We start from the raw sequence: 20289 nt of genomic DNA, 5'->3' as shown, positions 1-20289 counted from the left end.
AAGACATTTGATTTGTTTAAAGACTTGAACCTTTTCCTTGAAACTAAAGAAAGAGACAGGAATGTTTCTTTGATAAACTGTTAAGAACGACCATGGGAACTGTGACCTGAACTCTGAGAGAAATCCAGAGAGATCTGCGTAATACTGGTCTGAAAAAATCGGAGCAGAGTGAATACTGCTCTAGCTTAACTTTTATGTTTTCTTAAATTGGTAGGGCCAGATAGTGAATACATTTGTGGACTGAGGACTATTTTTGTTTTGACAAGACGAGCACCTTTAGTTGAGTTGATGGGTAGGGGCATCTCTTAGCAATAGGGACAGATGGCTGTTTTTTTTATTTCCTTTTATGTTAAATAAAATCCCTTGAAGGGATGTTCTCGAGTCTATTGGTTCGCCACATATCCCAGAGAAAAACTGTACAAGATGTGTAGGACTGACAACAATCTTTGCCTGAAATGCAGGGGGAAGTGGGGACCTTCTACCACCCACTGTGGGGCTGCATGAGGATCGGAGCATACTGGGAAAGGGTATTAACAACCCTACAGAGATTGACGGAGCATGCAATCCCATGGTTCCCCAAACGTACATTTCTCCCTATTCTGGGGGACTTTGTTGGCTCTGGGGGAGAAAAGAAACTGATCAGCATCACTGTGAGTATAGCCAAAAGGGTCTTGGTAACTAACTGGGGGAATAGTGAGGTGCCAACAGTGACTAAATAGAAAAAGATAATGGATAACAGTTGCGAGCTGGAAGAGAGAACATACAGATTTCTGACAAAGTACGAAAATATGTGGGGGAAGCGGGGACCTCAATCATATGAGAATGGGCCTCCCAAGGCGTGCGAGCCAAATCAGGGGGTCACGATGCAGTAACATGATTCCCTCGTACATAACTAAACACCAATAGGATGGACAATAAAGAATGACATTTTGATAGCGGATGTATTATGGGACTGCGAGGGAGGGTGAGCGAGGTCCTGCTGTTAATTGTATCATGTTGATCTGATTCTTAAACTCAATTAAAATTGTTTATTAAAGTGTTTTAAAAGTACTTCAGACCAGGGCAAGTATTAGTTGATTCTTGAGGAACATTCCCATTATGGAAATCTGTAAGGCTCTAAATGTGTGCTTAGTTTCCCAAAATATTTTGTTGGCTATCAGAGTTGATGCCAGATTTGGCAAGGCAATGTGGCAGAATACTTTCTTACAAGTAAGGCAGCAGATTCTATTAATGATGGACAATAATTCTGTTTGAGGTATTTCATTGTGTTTGTCGCTGAGACTGGAAGAGATGACCAAGTTGCATTGAATCTCTTGACGGAACAATTATTGTGACAAGTGGGAAAACAAGCTACAGTTGCACAGTTAGCAATTGTTTTATTGTGGTTTTTCTTTGGTAGATATGTGGGTGGTTCATCATAACAATTTGCAGAAAACAGTAATTACGTTCTATTTTGTAACATGGGTTTTTCTGGAAACTAACATCATTAAGAGTTTTCTTTATGTTGGTTTATTGCTTGTGAAATCATGAGCTCTGTCTCTCACCATTTAGGCAGCACTGATGAGTGGGTTAATAGAATTCTGCATTGAGCTGAACTCTGCCATAGAGGCTCCGGGACAAGAGGCTACCAACGCATCTGCAGTAACTCCATCTCCACATGCTAGGCTATCTGAGAAGCGTGCCAAGCTCCAGCGTCAAAGCAGCGTGGCCTGCAACCGTCTTGAGCATCTCTCTACTATAGACTACGTGGATGATGGTAAGCTGTAGAAAGAATCCTGTATCGTCCTAACCTTTTTTTAAACAAAATTACCATAAAGCCCATTTCTGAAGATGCTGTTCCCAGAGAAATAATGGTTTAAGCCCACTTCCCTTGGTTTTGGAGCCTGCGTCTGTTAACTATAGTTGGGTTTTGCTTCAGAATAAGTATCATGACGTCTAGTGGTAGGCTTTGTAACTACTGTCCTTTTTTTTTTTTTTTAAACAGATGTCTGTTCATGTTATGTTTGTTTTTCCCAAGACAATTTGCAACACTACTTTCGAATGGATTGTATCCTCCCACGTATTACTCATATTTGATATACTCCGATATCCTGCTTGCAGCTCGGAAACTTTTCTCAGCAGAGGGCTCTTTGCGTCGTCGATCTAGTGTCCTTCGAGGGCCTCCGTCTTCCTTGAGAAGGATGTTGACGTTGGTATATAAGGCACGCACCGCGTCCTTTGCTTCAGTTCAATTTTTCCGCACAGCTGCTCGAAACGGCTCTTCCATACCCCGAATATGGGCTTCAAGATATGTACTGAGTGTTTGGCTAAAATGTCTAAAACCGATCCTTATCAGGTATGTCTCTGGTGCCCGGGGTCGGGGCGACATAGTCGACAATTGTCTCGTGTCAGTCTGATGTAAAAGCTTTAAAGGTGAGGAAGGGGAATCTTGCTCTGGGCAAACCTTCCCCAAAATGGTCTTCGGTAACCCCCACAAAAAATGTGTCTGAAGGTAGGAGCCCAAGAGAGAGATCTCCACACTGGACCAAGAGACACGGCAATCGAACCAAGCGTTTGAGGTCTCGTCATTCCTCGTCATCATCTTTGAGGAGATCTAAAAAAAGGCGTCACCGCTCCCGATCGCCCGATGCGATTCGTCGCCCGAAAGAAAACAGGTACGCTTTCCAAAAAAGGGGACTAGTAAGGCAAAACTGGAAAAATTCTGTCTGCAGATGTTAGACGTATTTGAGAAGGCAGCGACATCAGCCCCTTTGAAGAAGTCGTTGGAGATTCCCGTCCCCTGACGGATCAAAGACCGGAATTAAGGCATCCAGCCATATACTAATAACACGCCAGTCACGAGGATCCAAAGTCAAATATATTTATTCAATATTAGCATTTGATCAAATGGATCTCAGCGCCCCACAATGTGTAAAGGACACTGTGAGGAGAGAGAGAGCACAAGTATAACAGGCACATATAAGGCATTGCCCGGCCCCCTTTGTCCAGACATCAGGCTGGGGTTCAAAGGGTTACTGCGTAATTCATTATACCAAAACATTCTACACTCTTGCTGCCTGTGCCAAGACAATTTACTATCTGAGAACCGGGTGCATCTGGATGGTGGAAAACGTATCATGTTCCCTATGTTATCTCTTTGCGCTAAGGTCAGACAGTTCTCAAGCAGGAATGAATAACAACTCCCACGGGGGAGCACATACATCCATGTGTAATTCTTTCTAGCTGCCTGTTAAAATGGCCTAACTAGACAGAATGGCACCTGGGTTTGCAGATTACTCGTCCTTTATGTACAGCTTCAAGGTTCTCTTATTATAAGACAAAACAAATCATGTGGCAGCCTGGCATTCCTAACTATGTAAGCAACTTGAAGTTCAAGCAGCGGTCGGTTACTATGCTCAAGCTGAAAACCAGAATATATGTATGCAATGAGCAGAGCGCAGAACAAAAACTCAAAATGGCCTCCTTACACAAAATGGCTTCTCAAGCAATGATTTTCAGGTTCACATGTTGCGACGTTGTTTCATGATGTGAAAAGTGATACGAGTGGCGTAGGCCAATATATAATTAGACAGACCCTCCAGCTTATTGCGATTTTGCGATCCCGCAAAATGCCGCGAAAACGGCCGTTTTGCGCAAAATGCCGCAAAAATGGCCGTTTTGTGCAAAAACAGCATCTTTTAAAAAAAAAAAAATTTTTTTTTTTTTTTTAAGTAATCTGCAAAAATTACTGTTTTGAAAAAAAGAATCCTCAGGGTGCCAGGTGCTCAACTTTTTTTTTTTGTTTTTATTTACACAAGAAATGAAATCACTTGCGCCCCAAAAATTGCAGCCCAATCCACAAGGGACACATGAATGGGCACATTTTATATGCGCGCCCATTCAGATGGCCTTTTTCACCTCCTTGATCAAATAAAGTGGCGTTTCTGTCAATTTAAAAGCACATCCCGCATTTCCAAGCAAGATGCACTTTTAAATGTGCAGAAATTGTAGGCAACCCTACGCGCACTGGATGTGGGGCTGCCACTGCATGACAGGGTCTTTCCTGACCCTGTCATGCATTTCTTTTAAGGTATGAACCGCTGCTGAGTCGCTTGCATTTCTGTTCCTCAAACAGGATAAAAATGCATTTTTTGGGTCACATTTTGCAGCGGCAGGCACCTAGAGTGCCTGTCCCTGTGAAAGGCGCTGGGAGCTTGCAGAACACTGTCGGGAGAGCGATTCTATTCAAAGTACTCCCCATTTTGATGACAAAAATCTATCGAATGTTACAATTTGACCAATTACGTGCAGTTCTATTCGATCGATTTTTATAAATACTGAACATGTGTTGCGGGGGTGTCACCCGCTCCCCTTGTTTAGTATTTTTGGTCTAGGGTGGTTGCAGAAGTGTTTTCCCCTTTTTCCTCAAAATTGGAGGCGGGGACAGAAAAAAAAGGAAAATAACGAAAAAAGGACCCTGCAGAGTCGGATCCGACCCGCGTTAGAGGGACGGATCCGACCCGCGTTAGAGGGACGGATCTGGCACCGCAGGGTTGCAGGGGAAGCTGCAGCGACCAAGCGGTTAAGTAGGGGAGGGGGTCGGGTGGTGGTGAAAGGTACATTTTGGGTTGTTTGGCTGAAGTGCAAATCAATTTGCAGCAAAATTGACTACGGTCAATTCCGCCGCAAATAATTACACTTCGTTCAAACAACCCAGAACACCATTCAAGGCAGCTGCCAGCGCACAATTTGCGCTACAGCTCAAGCCTGTGGAAATGCGCCGGTCACCTTTGAGAATAAGGTGACCTGCTCATTTCCAAAAATGGGTTGTCTAAAAATAGCATATCCTCCGTTCTTTTTTTAAATGCCCCCTCATTTGAGGAACTGGGACAAAATCTACATTTAAAAAAAAATAATAAAAATGGTTACACTATGAGAGAGAGGGAGAGTGATGGGTGAGATGTGAAGTGATGGGCAAGAAAGCAGAGGAAGAGCAGTGGGTCAGAGGAGGAAGTGCTGCACAAGAGAGCAGAGGAAGCAGTGATGCGGTGGGCCAGAAATCTGAGAGCGAGCAGAGGTACAGAAAGTAGAGGAAGCGGTTGGCCAGAAAGAGGCAGTGAGCTGCAGATTGGGAAAAAGGATGAGGGAAGAATGTGATAGAATGGGAGAAAAGATGCAAGATGCAGAAGCAGCACAAAAGAATGAAGGACTGTATATTGAGGGAGGAATTGTAGAGTGTAAGGTGTGAGTTGGGAGTATGATTTGGAGTGTGGCAGGGGCTGGGCAGTGCAGATTGTGACTTGACAGTGTGACATAGCACGTGAGTATTTGTATGACAGAGTGAGAGGTTAAGGAATGTAAGTTATGATGGAGAGTTGGTGAGATGTTTGTGGGTGTTTGGGGGATTGGAGAACATAGAAGGGGAATATTTTCAGCATTACAATTGATAATGATCAATTTAGTTAATACTATTAAATAGGCATGAACATTAAACCAGAAATGTAGCCAAATCAAACACTGTTCTGCCAAGCCAGAGACATCTGGGACTCTTCCTATTAAATTAATACAAAAGACACATAATAATGATACCCTGGCTCTCTTCTAGCCTTGCACTCTACCTATTTCCTGCAATGTGGCAATCTTACACCCTCCAGTTAATACAAAATGTCCCGCAAAAATGCCGCAATAAATAAAGGTTTGTGCCGCAAAATTTGCCATTTCATGCCGCAAAATCCTGGAAGGTCTGATTAGACGGCATAGTTGCATTTACATTTCTACACCCCATTGCGCCGAAGGCCGACAGGGAGTCGATGAAAACCGCTGACCGCACGCCCAAGAGCCCGGACAGCAGGTAATTGAAGACTTGGACGAATTCGAAGTCCTCGAAGGCATCTCGTGCACGACTCATGGCCTCAGCGGGATACTCCTCCTCCGACCCACTGGACACTGTCAAAGACAAGTTAATCGACGTCGAAGTTGTTGTAGTTGAGGCTCTCAATTTGTATTTTGTATTTTATTTATATAGTGCACCTGGCCCAAGGTGTCATGATCTCTGCTTCCAAAAGGTCAGGGTTTTCCCAACTCCCTTGGAAGCAGATCCATAACCCAGGTTCCGAGTGCCAACCAGTCCCAATTGGGACCTTTTGGACCCAGTCCTGGCGCCAGTGGCACCAGGCTCATAAATATGCCCAGTCCCAGCGCTGGAAGCGCCGGGCTCATAATGCTTGGGTGGACTTACCTGCAGCAGACCATGCTGCTTACTTGCCTGCCAGTTGAGCCTCTGATCCTCTTCTGTTTGGAACTACATTTCCTGTTGGGTGGGGCAGGAGCCACTCCCTAGGTTCAGAACAATGGAACTCTTCTGGAAAGCAGGAACTCTTTTCTTACCTAGGCGTGGCTGTGGAAGGAGACACCTAAGCACTACAGGAGGCTATTTAAACCACACCCGATGGATGAATCTTGCTTTGCGTTATTCTGCATCCTCTGCAGCAGAACGCTCATCGTGTCTTCTGCATCTGATCCTGGGCCTAAGGAAAAAGGCTTACCATCCTGAATCCAGTCTTCAGCAACACCTATAAAGACAAGAAAGAACAGGTTAGCATTACGGTCTTCAGTGACAGCTCTTCACTTACCTGGTCCATCTGAAAGACAAAGGCTTACCTACTCTTCGTGCGCTCCGGAGGTCTTCACACTGCATTCCGGCATCTGAAAGACAAAAGCTTACCAACTCTTTGCACGCTCCGGAGGCCTTCGGCGCTGCATCCCGCATCTGAAAGACAAAACAAGTTGCGTTTAAAGACATTGGGGAACTTTAATACTCACGTGCCATTACTCCTTTCCACATCTAACCCAGTGGGTATTCCGGCACCCTGCAGCCGCTCCGAACTTGTACCTGCAAAATAAAAAGACAGTTAGAGCGCATCGTGAAGCAGGCAACAAGCACTTACTTACGTGCTTCCAGGCGCTTCTATTCATCACACGGGCTCCATCTTCAACTCACTTCAGCCCGTCATCCGCCATCGCCGGAACCCTGCAAAACAAGAAACATCATTACTAAAGACTTTAAAGACATTAGAATTACTCGAAACTTACGTTCGTGCAGTTAACGACGGACAGTAGTCCTCTGAAGTCAAGAGGCCTGCTCCCCTTACCCAGTGAAGAAACTGGTTACAGCACCCTGCCCCGAGGCAGATGGAGAGCACGGCGTTCACTTACCTAAGGTGAGAGCGTTAACCTTTGGGGTTCTACAGGAGAAGGGAAAGGGAAGAAGAGAGACACATTCAATAACCCAGTTCCTTAATCCCATATTTTCTATCTGCAGACATCTTACCCTTCGAGTCAGACATACAGTGCACAGAGGTCCAGCCCAAAGAGCCAGCCGTGTGTTACACATCACCTTTGAAGATACGGTATACGCCCAGTCAAGACCGGCGCCTCTACGGGAATCAGGTGAGCGTTACACAAGGGCATCCGGGTGCATCACTTTTCGGAACAGTCAAAGGTTTATAAACCCCAAGACAAGTGACTTTGATATATTTTATTTGTATCGCGCCCATACACAAGTGATTCAGAGCGCGACAAGGCAAGGGAGGGTAACAGGGGAGAACACAACAACGATCTTACTAGGCCAAGTGACCTTGAGAACGTGCATGTGCATGGGAAAGGGGAAAAGTGCATGCAAGGGGGAGATTGGAGGGTCCGGAGCAGAGGAGGCATAGATAAATAACAATAAATAAATAGCTAATAGAGGCAATAAACAGTGGTAGTGCAGCCAGCAAGTGGCAAACGCTGTGTTTACAGCAGCGGACTCGGTAAGTCTGATAAGTGCAGAAAAAGAAGAAAATGGGTGGGTGGGGGACTGTATGGGTACAGATACAGTCCCCAGTGCAAGGGGTGGCCAGGAGGCAGTGCAGGCGCAGGCAGGTTGAGCAGGTACCTGGGCCCACAGGACAATGGGTTGCCAGGTGCACAGTGCCAAGAGAGCGGATCAGCAGGGGAGAGGGGAACGAAGGCAGAAGCAAATAGGAAGGTTTTGAGGTGCTTCTGGAACCGGAGGTGGTTCTCAAGTTTTAGAGTGGCAGGGAGGCTGTTCCAGAGGGAGGCCCCAGCCGAAGACCGAGATCTACTCCAGCTTGTTTCTTTGAAAAACGACTGACCCTGAGGGAGTTGGAGGTAGAGGTGCGAAAAGCTCGGGAGGGGAGGTATTTGCGGAGGGATAGTTGAAGGTATTTTGACGCAGGCCCCAGAAAGCCTTGTGGACAATGCAGAGGGTTTTGAATTTAATACTTGCATCTTCTGCAAGCCAATGGAGAGATTACAGAGCTGGAGAGATACGATCCCAGGGCTTGAGGCCAAGGACAATTCCTGCAGTCCTGTTCTGGATTAGTTGCAGAGGGCGGAGCGTAGAGGCAGGTAGATTTAGAAAGAGGCTGTTACAATAGTCCAACCTAGAGAGAACCAGAGCTTGGGAGACATTGAGCTTCTTGGGGAAGGAGAGGAAAGGCAGAGTACCTCTGAGGAGGTGCAGTAGGAAGTTTGACTTTTTAGAGACCTCAGAAATGTGGGCGGAGAAGGAAAGTGTGGAGTCAAAGATGACCCAGAGGTTCTTAGCCTCTTAGGTGGGGGTAGGAGGAGGGCCAAGGGAGGCCAGCCAGAGAGTGAGGGGAAAGGATGGTGAAGGTGTGCTGATGAGGAGGATCTCCGTCTTGCTGGCGTTCAGACAAAGATCATTGGCGGCACACCAATCTTGAATGGCAGTTAGGCAATCAGAGATGAGAGGGAGAGGAGGTGTCTGAGGGCAGCCTGAAAATGAGTTGTCGTCAGCGTAGCACTGGAAATTTGAGCAGAAAATGGCATTGCAGTGGGCGAGAGTTGCCAGGTATTGGTTGTAAAGCCAGGGTGAGAGGGTAGACCCCTGGGGAACACCACAGGTAGAGAGTAAGATAGATGATAGGAAGGACCCAAGTTGGACCTGGGAGGGTCGATCAGAGAGGAAAGAGGTCAGCCAGGCCAGAGCCTGATCAGTGATACCCAGGTTGTCACGAAGACGGTTGAGCAGGATGGTATGGTTGACCGTGTCGAAGGCAGAAGAGAGATCAAGGAGGATGAGGACACAGGGAATGTTAGAGTCAAGGTTAGAGAGCAGATCTTCACAGATGTTCAGGAGAGCAGTTTCCATACTTCTGGCAGCTCTGAAACCAGACTGATGGTCATGGAGACAGCCAACAGAATCGGAATGAAGGTTAAGCTGAGTGAGGGCCAGCTTTTCCAGGAGTTTGCCCAGAAAAGGAGTAATGGAAATTGGGTGATAGTAGGACAGGAAGGATCAGCTGTGGGTTTCTTGAGAAGAGGATGCACAAGGGAGTGCTTCAGAGGGGAGGGGGAAGGATCCTGAGGCAAAGGAATGGTTGCAAAAATCAGCAAGGGCCAGAGCAAGGGTGTCAATGTGGTCCTTGATGGTTTTAGAGGAACAGGGATGAACCTGTTTTGACAAGGCTTTCATAGATGGGACTTGTCTACTGACCTCATCAAGGGAGAAAAGAGGAAAGGAGAAGGAGGGTGGGTGGTTAAGGGGGGGTCAGCAATCACCGACTTTGAGGGAGGGGGAGGAGAGGGTGGACAGGATGTCCTGGGTTTTTGAGATAAAGTGAGAGGCAATGGCATTGCAGAGATCCTGGGAGGCAAGAGGAGGGGTAGAGACTGCAGCAGGGTTGGAAAGCTCCTTGCAGATTTTAAAGAGTTTGACCAAGTTGTTAGATGCTGCAGAGACACAGGCTTGAATGTGGACTCTCTTCCTGGTGTGGACAGAGAGTCGGTATTGCCTTTGGAGCAAGTGACAGGCCAGTTTGTCAGAGGATGAGCAAGAAGCCCTCCATTTCCTCTCAGCCTCCCTACACTTACGTTGAAGTGTAGCTTGGTCGGAGTCATGCCAGGAATTGCACTTGGCTTTAGACTTCAAGCGGATCCTCATGACAGGGGCAAGAGCATCAAGAGTATCAGAGATAGAAGAGTAGAGAAGAGGCAGGACTGTGTCGGGGTGTGAGTCAGCCAGAGGAAGAGGAGGGGGCTTGGGGTTGAAGGTGGCAGCGAAAGCCTCAACTGACACACGCTTCATAGGTCGGATGTCCAAGAAGGTAGGTGGCGGTGCTGTGGTGGGTTTGGCTAGGGGGGAAGAGAGTGAGAGATGAGATGAGAGGAGAGAAGTCCATGGTCACTCCAGGAGAGAGGAGTGGTCAGAGGGATAGAGAGAGGGAGGCCTGTGGAGATCCAGACATCAAGTGTGTGTCCTGCAGAGTGCATTGGGCCAGAGGGGAGGATAGAGAGGGAGAGGGAATCGCAGAGGTTGCGAAAGAGCAGAGATGAGGGAGGGGGAGAATCGAGGTGGATGTTGAGGTCACCAAGGAGCAGGAGTTGAGTGGTTGAGGCCAGGAGGGAGAGGGAGAGGTCAGCCCACTCAGAGAGAAGTGGTGATGTGACCAGGAGGCCGGTAGAGAGTAGCAACAGTAAGAGAGTGTCTGGGGGAGATTGAGAGCCTGCAGACAAGGCATTCGAAAGAGGAGTAGATCTGAGTGGGAATGATAGTGGCAGGAATCCACTCAGGAAAGATCAGGGTTACACCCCCTCCAGGCCGAGTGGATCTGGGAGCGGAGAGGATCTTGTAGCTATCAGGGAGGAGAGTGTCAAAGCTCATGACAGAGCTGGCCATGAACCATGTCTCTGTAAGACAAAGGACATCAAGTTCCAGTTCTTCAAGGAGATGGCAGATGTCAGAGGAGTGTTTGACAGCAGTGCGTGAGTTGAGAGTGGCAAGATGAAGAAGGTTGCCGGCCTTGAAGACCTTCCGGGGAGGGGTTCAAATTAGAGGTACGCCTTGCGGAGTTGTGGAGGTAGCCTGAAGAGGGGCAGAGGAGGGAAGAGTGGGCAAGGTAGCCGAGGAATGAGAGGAGGGGACTGCCGGAGATTAAAGGAAGTTTATGAAGCGAGGGAACCGCCTATCGAAGAGGAGGAGATTGGCCTGAGGACCTTGGAACATGACTTTGCCATTTAGGTAGACATTTAGGATGACCCTGGGAGGAGTTGTGGTAAGCCATGAGGACTTCCCAGCGAGTACCACATTTATGGGAGAGGAGGAGACAGGACAGAGCACAGAGATCATATGGGGGGGTCCATAGATCCGGCAAAGCAACGACAGAGAATGTCGGTGAGGGTCTGTCTGGAAGAGGTGCTGGTATAGGAATCGGCGATAGGGATACCACGGTTGGAGGCCAAGATATCCTTTTTAAATTTCTTCTTCCCCGACTTGGTGACAAGGGAAGGATAGTTGATAGACAAGAAGTTGGAATAGATGGGAGAAACAGAAAGCGCCATGAGTGTGAAGAGAGGAGGCAGAGGGAGGAGTACGCAAGAACAGCGGTATAGAACAGTCACTGGGCTAGCAGGTTACAATCAATGGCCAAAGTTAAATGCAAAATACACCTGAGTTTGACTTTCAAGTTAAATGCAAAATGCAAGTTAAATGAGGGCCAGGTAGTTAAGGAAGTGGGCGTCCGATTGTAAAGGCGAGTACAGAACAGCTTCAAAAAAAGATTCATAACCGGGAGAGCTGAGAGTACTTGCCGAGAAAAGAAGTACAAGGAAATCGGGAAGGAGGGAAATACCCCATGCAGAATGAGTTAAGAGAGTCATGGTAGTCCAGTAGTCCCGGGGTAGCAGCCTCAGGGAGGGTTAGGCTGTGGCAGTAAATCTCTTCTAGCGGCCTGTAAGCGGACAGGAAGCTGACAGGGGCCTTAGAAGTGGGCCTGGAAGTGGATGGCCGGCTGAAGCCTGCCGGTCCACCATAGGCCAATATGATACTGCAAGAACCAATAGGCAGTCAGAAAAGCAGTTGCTGGAGGCCACAGGGAGCGTTTAGTGTTAATGGAATACAGCAGCCATGTTTTAATAGCCACAAGGTTCTGGGGGGAAAAAAGCTTTCTGAAGTGGCTCTCACATCAGAATGAGCATGTGGGCAGCAGACAGGAACATGGGCACAGAAGAAAAACGTGCAGGATTCAAAAAGACATGCTCCGGTATGCTTCTTTTTTCCCCCGAAATCTGCACAAAAAAACAAGGTTTGTTTTTCCAGATTGCTGCCTGAAATGCTCCTACCTCATGTGCAAGGGGTGGGTACAGCCTGAAAGATGCTCCATCACCAGTTTTGTAGGATCACAGGCAGATAGCAAACCAACACGAAAGTCTATGGCCTCTATTTATGAGGAGGTGGTGGAGGAGGAAAGCTCCAATTATGGTTTTGGCCTGGAGTACGGCACTCCTGGTGTTCCAGAGGAGCTAATATGCCAGGAATCGAGAATGAAGGACCTTGTGGACCCCCTAAAGGATGCCATTGGTCTTCAAAAGTTGATTTATTTTGGCAACCCTGAAGGCACAGGACACGCTGATGCTTCTTGGTAATAGAATACCTGGGCTGGGGCAGGTCATCTGAGTATTAACAGGATGAATTGACTGATATTTTGGATAAGGGCCACCTAATGACCAAATCCATCCTTTTCATACAGCAGTCAAGCATAGGGTCTTGGAGAATTGGAAAAGACTGGATACCACTCCTGCAGTCCACAAGGACTTCACAAAGAAATAGACCTTCATCAATGGATCTAGTGTTCTTTCGAACAAGTCCACCAAGCCTTGTTGTTCAAGCAGCCACTTCTGCTTTTACGGGAGCAGCCTATCTCACGGTTCCTCTGGACAGGGAGTATAAAAGGCTTCAAATGCGACCCCTGCAAGAATTTCTGGATGCCAGGCGGCAGCAGGTCACTGGCACGTGGACAGATAAGATCACCCTCAATCGGGCATTCCGTCAAGCTCTCCAATGGTGGTCGGATCAGCAACACCTCACTCAAGGAGCTTCCTTCCAGATCCCTCTGTACCAGGCTACATTCATGACTGACTCCTCTCTGGAGAGTTTCTTTCTGCTGGGAGGATGTCGGTGAAAGCAGCAAGTGCAACCTATGCACTAGCTAAGTTCACCTACACTTTGTGGGAGGTGATTGCCATGGCATCTCAGCACATCCCAGAGGGTGAAGGAAGGTTTTGGCTTATGAGCATTATTCAGGACGGAAAAGACGCTATGTTTCAATCCTTACAGTCAGGTCTCGACACTGTGGACTGTATTAGCCGTTCTATGGCTGCTGGTACAGTGCTTAGACGATTCGTCTGGCTACAAAAATCAGGGATTGCTTCTGACGTGCGATCCAGACTGTTGAATATGCCGTTTGAAGGTTCTTATTTGTTTGGAACAAAAGCAGACTAAAGCCTTGAGAAATTGCAGTCGTTTAAGGCAGCAGCAAAATCTGAGAGTCTGGCCATTAGGCAGCCCCAACAGAGTGGATCAACTCTGTCCTCCGGGATGGAGAAACCATTAATTCCGGTACTATTCCTCTGTCCGGAGAGCAAGAGGTCAGTTTACCCAAAGGGGACAGAGAAAGCAACCACAAGATGGCTGAGGTTGTCTGGGCAGAGGAGCTGCTACAGCATCCGCTTCCTTGCCTTCTGCACTGACCGGTGCCCCAAAACCGCTTTGAAGATTTAAAGCCTTTGTATGTGTTGGTGGGCAGGTTAACCCAGCATCTGAAGGAATGGTGCAGCATTACAACAGAGGTTTGCGCTCTGCAAACTTGTCATGATCTCTGCTTCCAAAAGGTCAGGGTTTTCCCAACTCCCTTGGAAGCAGATTCGTAACCCAGGTTCCGAGTGCCAACCAGTCCCAATTGGGACCTTTTGGACCCAGTCCTGGCGCCAGTGGCACCAGGCTCATAAATATGCCCAGTCCCAGCGCTGGAAGCGCCGGGCTCATAATGCTTGGGTGGACTTACCTGCAGCAGACCATGCTGCTTACTTGCCTGCCAGTTGAGCCTCTGATCCTCTTCTGTTTGGAACTACTTTTCCTGTTGGGTGGGGCAGGAGCCACTCCCTAGGTTCAGAACACTGGAACTCTTCTGGAAAGCAGGAACTCTTTTCTTACCTAGGCGTGGCTGTGGAAGGAGACATCTAAGCACTACAGGAGGCTATTTAAACCACACCTGATGGATGAATCTTGCTTTGCGTTATTCTGCATCCTCTGCAGCAGAACGCTCATCGTGCCTTCTGCATCTGATCCTAGGCCTAAGTAAAAAGGCTTACCATCCTGAATCCAGTCTTCAGCAACACCTATAAAGACAAGAAAGAACAGGTTAGCATTACGGTCTTCAGTGACAGCTCTTCACTTACCTGGGCCGTCGGCTGTCACCAACGCCTCGCGCTGCATTCTGAAAGACAAAGGCTTACCTACTCTTCGTGCGCTCCGGAGGTCTTCACACTGCATTCCGGCATCTGAAAGACAAAAGCTTACCAACTCTTTGCACGCTCCGGAGGCCTTCGGCGCTGCATCCCGCATCTGAAAGACAAAACAAGGTGCGTTTAAAGACATTGGGGAACTTTAATACTCACGTGCCATTACTCCTTTCCACATCTAACCCAGTGGGTATTCCGGCACCCTGCAGCCGCTCCGAACTTGTACCTGCAAAATAAAAAGACAGTTAGAGCGCATCGTGAAGCAGGCAACAAGCGCTTACTTACGTGCTTCCAGGCGCTTCTATTCATCACACGGGCTCCATCTTCAACTCACTTCAGCCCGTCATCCACCATCGCCGGAACCCTGCAAAACAAGAGACATCATTACTAAAGACTTTAAAGACATTAGAATTACTCGAAACTTACCGTTCGTGCAGTAAACGACGGACAGCAGTCCTCTGAAGTCAAGAGGCCTGCTCCCCTTATCCAGTGAAGAAACTGGTTACAGCACCCTGCCCCGAGGCAGATGGAGAGCACGGCGTTCACTTACCTAAGGTGAGAGCGTTAACCTTCGGGGTTCTACAGGAGAAGAGAAAGGGAAGAAGAGAGAGACATTCAATAACCCAGTTCATTAATCCCATATTTTCTATCTGCAAACATCTTACCCTTCGAGTCAAACATACAGTGCACAGAGGTCCAGCCCAAAGAGCCAGCCGTGTGTTACACATCACCTTTGAAGATACGGTATACGCCCAGTCAAGACCGGCGCCTCTACGGGAATCAGGTGAGCGTTACAAAACTGTTGCCCATGGTGACTGCCTCCCCTTCCTGAAAAAACACCAAACTGCTCCCCACGAGGCCAGTCCTTGAAAGTACCAGATTGCTTCTCCTACAGGAAGTTCAGACAATGTTGGAGTAGGGTGCAATCGAACAGGTACCTGTAGCGGAAAGAAATCAAGGCTGGTACTCCTTATTTTCTGCTCCCGAAAGAAACAGAGGGTTGCAACCCATCTTGGACTTGTGATGCTTAAACAAGTTCCCCAGGAAGTTCAAGATGGTCACTCTTTCGCAGATCCTTCAGCTCGAGGATTGGATGGTGTCAATGGATCTTCAGGATGCTTATTTTTATCTGCTGATTCGTCTCGAGTACAGAAAATACCTGCGATTTGCCGATGGCAGTTCTCATTATCAGTTTCAGGTACTGCTTTGCGGCTATCCTCCGCCCGAGGGTCTTCACCAAGTTTATGGTGGTGGTGGCTGAAAATCTACGGTTGGGGCGGGGGGTATTCACATTTACCCCTACCTGGACGAGTGGCTAATCAGAGCCTGATAACCTGAGAAGGCTCTGGAACATCTGGCAGCACCTGCCACTCTCTCCACAGGCTAGGCTTCTCCCTCAACTTCAAGAAGTCGCACATGATACCTTTCCAAAAGTTTCAATTCATTGGAGCAGTCCCGGACTCTCTCTCTGGGAAACCTTTGCCACCTGAGGTAAGGGCTATCCACATATTGCAGATGGTAAACAAATTTTAGATTTTGATTTTCTGAGGTTGCTCGGTCTCATGGCATCCTGCATTTTTCTGGTGCCAGAGGCCTGCCTGAGAATTGGGTCCCTTCAGTGGGCTCTCGGGACTCAATGTCACAGTTCTACGGCAGGATGATGATCTGGTACGGATCCCGAGCAGTGTCGCGCAGGATTTTCTGTGGTGGGCCGTCAAGGAGAATGTGTTAAAGGAGGAACCCTTTTGGCAGCCATGGCCGTGGATTACAGTGGTTAGACTCCTCTCTCTCAGGCTGGGGGGGTGGCACACCAACAGTTTGACGATCAACAGATGCTGGTCACTGTCAGAGTCCAAACTGCATATCAACCTTTTAGAGCTGAGGGCAATCAGACTACCGCTGATGGCCTTTCTGCCCTCTGTAAGAGTCCTGATAATGATGGACCACACAGTGGCTATGCATTAACTCAACGGGAGAGGGGCTGGAGGATCACTACCACTGTGCAGAGAGGCAATGCAGCTCTGGTTTTGGGTACTGCAAGAAGGAATCTGTCAGCAGTTCATCTGGCAGGAGAAGAAAACACGGTGGCGGACGCTCTAAGCAGGCAGAGCACTGTCTCCCACGAGTGGGAGCTAGCGCAGGAAGTCCTTTAAGAGATCTTTGCCCTTTGGGGAACCCCTCAAGTGGGTCTGTTCGTGTCCAGTGTCAGCAGGGAGTGCGACCTGTTCTGCTCCAGGGAATTAACTCAGAGAGGAGCTCTATGGGACATGTTCGTAGTGGACTGTGAATTTTCACTTCTATACTCATTTCCACCGATCCCAGTCATTCCTCATGTTCTCAGGAAGTTGAGGAAGTTTCGGAAATCCATGATCCTGATTGCCCAGGACTGGGCCAGGAGAACGTGGTACCCAGAACTTCTGGAAATGTCTATCTGCCCTGCAATTAGTCTTCCTCAAAGAGAGGATTTCTTCTCGAAAAAGGGAGGTTGCATTCTTCATCCAGAGATCAGCACCCTCAACCTCCACGCATGGTTTCTGAGAGGCTGAGGTACAACAATTGGGACCTTTCGGAAGACGTCATGGAGGTGTTGCTTTCGGCCAGAAGGCCAGCAACTAAACCTCTATACCACGGCCGCTGGAACACATTATGCAGCTCGCGTAGAGATAAAGGAATTTACCCATTTTCTTGTGGCACACCATCCGTTTTATCTTTTCTACTACACTTAACTCATCGGGGGCTACAGGTTGCTACTGCCAAGGACTATCTGGCTGCACTGTCTATTTTCAAGCGCTCTCCATAACAGGGTTCCTACTTCAAGGATCCAATTGTCATCCAGTTTTTAAAAGGGTTGACCAATATCTTCACAGTTAAAGTTGTGCTTACCCTGAATACTGAGCATTCTGTGAATGTGCATCTTCACCTCTACTGATATTTCAGCACCGTGGGGTTTTTGCCCACGTGCTCATAACTGTAAAACTCTTGCTGGCAGGCGTTCACAAGCAGTAACAGCACATCTATAAATGTATATTTTATTTGTTCAGAATTTCCTTTTGAGTATCAATAAATGTAACATATTATGATATTCAGGCTTATACTAGTAAAAACCTTTGTTGAATTTGTCGAACAATGAGCCTCAGAGGTAGCTATTTACACATTAGTGTGTTCTAAGTCTTTGGTTATCCGGTACAAGGCATTCATTCGGTTTTATATAGTCAGGTGCACAGAAACATGACCAAACCGTTTTAACAATTGGCAAAACCAGCAGTTTGTAAAGGTTTTAATAAACCATATACAATAAAAATAAAGCTGTTTTGGCTTTTCTTTAGACATGGGATATGTATTTGCCAGGCATTGACTTAATGGTACTACCTGACCATAAGAAGGCAACAGAAGCCAAGTGGTGAGAGTCCCTGGGCATATGATGGTACTGCTGGCACATACCTATCTAATGCCTGTAAATAAGCCAAAACTGTTGGCTTTGTCAATGATTGTGTTTTTTAACAATAATTTTTGAGGACTGCTTAGAAATAATCGTGCATTTCATCATTACCTATTAGGAGCCTGCTTAGAAATAACATTGACGGACCCAGAAAAGACCATTGTTTGATGTTGGTGAGAGCCAATACTTGCTCAGTTTCCCAGAGGTCGTTGTTTGGGCAGTTAGTGGGTGGGAATGCTCATAAGTATTTGCATGACGATAGGTGATCAAAAACTCACAAGCCTATATGACCCTCTTCACATCCCCCCTTCCTCTTATCTGCCCTCTTATGCCAGTAGTTTTGGCCTTGTGTAAAGCACCACCCAATTGCCAAAACTAAAGGCTAACTAAACCCTAAAACATTTGTTTTTGATTCCGAATTATGTACACGGCTCTCTAAAGGCAGGCCAAGGTCTTCAGATAAGAAAAACACGCTATTTGGAGACTGCTCTAGTTTTTCCAGTGTAGAAGTATTATTTACTTGGCAGTCGTTATTCCACTGAGGATCAGAGGTTTTGGCAAATAGTTTAGGAATATAATGTTTTTAGGTTAATTTCTTAATTTGTAGAGATGGAGAGGCATTCTTTGAATTCTTACATTCCCTGATATTTACGCAGGTCACCAACATATGTTTAGTCTCTACTCCAGATTCGCCTATCCAGGCAACTAGTTGCAGTCCTGGCTCTAATGGGGGAAATTCATTTTTTTTACTAGTATGTCCTTAAGAGAATGTTTTGCTGTATATGCTATAAATTTTGAAGTTTGTGAGCATTGGCGAGGGACTTTTTCCAGTCTTTGAGCATGGGTACGTTCATTTTGCTTCACCTTTGAAAACATTGCATGTTATACTGTGTGAGACATTCCTGCGTATGAGAAGCTTTCAAAACAAACCTTTCAGTGGACAGTATTACTTTGATCTTTAGCATTTCAATTTGGCTTTCTCTTATCGTTTCCAACCTCTGTCCCACCAGCCGGTGCAGTGTAAGGAAGTTCCTTTGGTCTGAGTTGGGTAAGTGAAGTTGGTTTCATATAACTTTGAAAAGGTGCAGGGAGGTACCAATAATAGTTTGGACCAAGGACAGCATTCCTTTTGAAAGTCATATTTCCCAGCATATTCACTTGGCATTGAGTTTGACTCCGAGTTATTCCATATGGAGGAGTACAGCAATAGTTTTTTCTCTATTGGCATTCTGCACATTATTTGACCTAGATATAACCTTGTGGCAGTTATTGCCCTTTGAGGCAAGATGTTTTATTAGTTATATATGCCTCAATATTTTACCAACATTAGATTACATTGGTGCCTGGAAGGATCTAGAAAGAAAGGAAAGACTGTCAATTATGTAGCCACACAGTGGAAACTAGTAGATACTTACTGACTAAATACAGCACATTACAAGAGAAATATATACAAATCTATGGTAGATTTGTGCACTCTACTTTGAGATTTGAATCGGACCAACTTTGGAGCACGATTCAAGGAGGGGAATTCCCCAGTGTGGCCTTGGACATTTGGAAGGAGGCAACACAAATTCTGGAGGGAAAATTATGAGACGGGTTATTTAATTTGTGTCTCTGTTGAACTTGACGTTTGTAATATATTGGTGAATGTATAATTATTTTCATGGGATTCCAAGATTGCCGCCGTTATAATCACACTGTGAGGGACAAGCTCCTCCCTGGTGACCCTAAGAAAGGTGCATTAAGCGTCAATATAACCAAGACCCCGAGGCAGTATGTGTGTCGGGAATGGTCTGAGTGGGGTAACCCAAATGGAAAGCAAAACCGGAGCGTGGAGACCCTCGTGAGCAGAAAGAGCAGCGGACCTGTGACTTCCGTCACAGGAGCTGGTGTGGGACCCGTGACCGACTCGTAGTGAGAAGCAGCCAGAGGAGCGGGCGAGCGGACCCCACGTGAGCGCCTCAAGAAAACGTGGGGGGAGCCAATCCAGCAGTCAGTGTGCACCCCGGTGTGCCCCGGGGGGAAAAGGAGCGGGCCAAGGACAGCAAACCCTGCGACTTGCCCCCGAGGGAGACGCGGCACCCGGACCAGTGAGCCTCCCGGGACTTGCAGGCATCAGCCTCAGCGCAACCCACACCGGTGGAGCCGGACCAACCCAGCCATCGGGCAGGCCAAGTAAGGAGGGGGCGGAGAGCAATTGGCACTGAGCTACCAGCCCACCCAAGCCCCCCCATCCTGCGAACAAGCCCCAGAGCAAACGACGCACACCAATGGAGCCGGACCTACCCGGTCATTAAACAAGCTAAGGAGGGTGAGAGGGCTAACTACACCAAGCTACAAGTGTCCCCCCCTTCGCCCCCCACGATCCAGCTCCAGAGCGAGTGACGCTGTCCAGCCCCCCCGCCCCCGGTACCCTTGAGCCCCCCCCCCACCGCCCCGGACCTAAGAGTGCCCAGTGGGGTCGGGGGAAAGTAGGAGAGCTGGAAAGATCCAGAGCACAGCAGTAGGAGCGCAACTGCAGACAGACCTCTGCTACCACATAGCGG

At 47.5% G+C, this 20289-nt stretch overlaps 1 protein-coding gene across 11 annotated transcripts in view; it reads left to right on the top strand.

Moving 5' to 3' along the window:
* The window catches only part of FRMD8 (FERM domain containing 8), a 1471206-nt gene that overhangs the window by 1351375 nt on the left and 99542 nt on the right, over positions 1 to 20289 (top strand). For all 11 annotated transcript variants that reach the window (XM_069644727.1, XM_069644720.1, XM_069644726.1 and 8 more), the window contains one exon: positions 1552 to 1756. In XM_069644727.1, the coding sequence (XP_069500828.1) occupies positions 1552 to 1756 (205 nt within the window). The remainder of the gene's footprint in view (positions 1 to 1551; positions 1757 to 20289) is intronic.

Source organism: Ambystoma mexicanum, chromosome 2p, assembly GCF_040938575.1.
Source record: "Ambystoma mexicanum isolate Mex_15411 chromosome 2p, UKY_AmexF1_1, whole genome shotgun sequence".
In the NCBI taxonomy this organism is placed as follows: Eukaryota; Metazoa; Chordata; class Amphibia; order Caudata; family Ambystomatidae; genus Ambystoma; species Ambystoma mexicanum.
The sequence above is the reverse complement of the archived record's forward strand: the minus strand, read 5'-3'. Positions and strand labels throughout refer to the sequence as shown.